A 2,002-nucleotide genomic window follows, 5' to 3' on the forward strand; every position below is an offset into this window, starting at 1 on the left:
CTGGGCAGTACGACATTCTATCAGTGAAGCAGTTTGCGTCGGCCGCCGCCGAAGACTATCGGAGCTCTGTATTTCATTGTTTTCGCGTAGGGAAGTACCTGACGGCTGCCATCGACAACTTTGGCACCAACTTGCGCGCCGTTGACACCGACCCCCGCATGCGTCAAGTGCTGATGAGCGGATCGCTTGAGGTCGGCGTGACGGTGCTGCCCAAGTTGAAGTCGAGACTGATTAGTAGTTTCTCTAGCTACGCCGCCATCCGAGAGACGCTCCTTGCGTCATGCTGCCTGATGCCGCTGGTCGGTATGCCGTTCAAGATGGAGAGCACTGGTGAATGGTGCGCCGACGGCGGCATTAGCAACTTCACGCCACGCATAGAGGAGGAGAACACCATCTCCGTTTCAGGCATGTACTTCCAGGATGCCTCGGTGCGGCCACGCGTGTTTGTGCCGTCATGGTGGGCGCTGCATCCGCCGAACGCGCAGAAGTACAACAACCTTTTCTGGATGGGATACAACGACATGATCGACTACCTTGTCTCCGTCGGGCACCTCAGCGTGGCCGATGGCAACCGCCTACTCAAACAGGAGGTCGATTTCCGCATACATGACTCCTACCTGGAGGTCGCCTTCACCTTTTTCATGGAGCTCATGATGTTGATGTACATCAGACCTGTTGTCATCATCTTTGTGTACGTTGAGCTCGCCATCTCGATGATTTGGTGGGCGGCCAAAGGCATCCTCACGTGGGACGGCGCCTCATTTCGTAACCTCTACGACGGCTTCCGAAACACCATCTCGCTCCGCACGTTGGGGCGTCTCATCTTTGGCTCCAAGATATCAAGCAACGAAGAGCGGTTATCTCGACAGAGTCGAGTGTTTCGCGTGTTCCAGCCTGTGGTGCTAGGCGGCAGCAAGAAGACCGGCCGTAAGTGCTGGGGCTCGAGTAGTGCGGTGCTGCTTGAACGCGTGCCCACGCTCTCACCCAACGCGCGCCGCGCTGCTCCCACATCTCTCAGCAAGTAAGGAAAAGGTGGAAGAGCAGAGGCAGCACACGTAGGCAAATCCGAAAAGGTGTCCCTCTCACTCACCTTCTCCCCGTTGGGCTATCGGCCGTTTTTTGAAGACGAGACTAGTCATGTAGCCGCAATAAGACGCGAGAGAGGGGGTGAGCTGGCTTTGCGCGAGGCAAGACCTCGTCGGGCCAGCTTCTTTTGCGAACTCTGAGCGAAAAGAACCACACGATGTGCTCTCTTCGTCTTTCGTGTGCTTTTTAGATGACGAGAGAAAAGAAGAAACGGAGGGAAGGCTATGTGTGTGTGAGCGCATGCGTGCGGCAGGGGCGGGTGCAGGAACTCCGTGGCGCGTTGTGAAGGCGTTGAACTGGCCATCTGTAAGGGCTGCCGATATGTTTTTCTCCTCCCAAGGAAGCGCACAGTGCTAACCCCCTTTTGGTTGTTCTTCCGTTCGCTTGTATAGCGCACAGCTGATCGTCTTTCGCTTTTAAAACGTTTCTGACATTCCGTCTTTTTACAGCCACCTGATGTCGAACTTTTCGCACCTTAACGGCTGCTGACTGTACTGCAGTCCTCACTTCGACTAATACCGTTTCTGCTGCTCTCTCTCGCTCAGTACCGTTCTAGTCTCTCGGTTATCGTGCCGGAACGCCGAAAGCAGCCATTTTTCTCGTTGTTGGGCTCGTCTTCACCTGTTTCCTCTGTTGTCGCCTTTCATCTTTGATGCCGATGAGCGGGGAAGGGGGACACACCGCACAGTGCCTGGTGTCTCAGCGTCCAGTGCGCCCACGCCAACGCTGTGTGTGTGTGGGGAGGAGCCAATCAGCACCCCTCCCCTCTCCTATCCGCTGTCAGTGCGGAGCCGCTTCTCGCCCTGGCCCTGTCAGGGGGATGCATCGCTACGGATGCCGGCGGTGTGGGCCTGGATCGGCGCAGGCGCTGGAGCGACCTGCGGCGGTGCGCGCGTTTATATCATCGATATGGTAG

The 2,002-nt window shown here is 56.6% G+C and overlaps 1 protein-coding gene across 1 annotated transcript in view; it reads left to right on the top strand.

The window, feature by feature from the left end:
* LDBPK_342740 (hypothetical protein, conserved) overlaps window positions 1-1,025 on the top strand; it is a gene marked incomplete at both ends in the record, with an annotated part of 1,299 nt that extends 274 nt beyond the window's left edge. Inside the window, one exon of the mRNA XM_003864385.1 lies at window positions 1-1,025. This exon is cut by the window's left edge and continues 274 nt beyond it. Within this exon, the coding sequence (XP_003864433.1) occupies window positions 1-1,025 (1,025 nt within the window).
* Window positions 1,026-2,002: the final 977 nt, after the last annotated feature.

The sequence above is a fragment of the Leishmania donovani genome, chromosome 34 (genome assembly GCF_000227135.1).
Source record: "Leishmania donovani BPK282A1 complete genome, chromosome 34".
NCBI classification, from domain to species: Eukaryota; Euglenozoa; class Kinetoplastea; order Trypanosomatida; family Trypanosomatidae; genus Leishmania; species Leishmania donovani.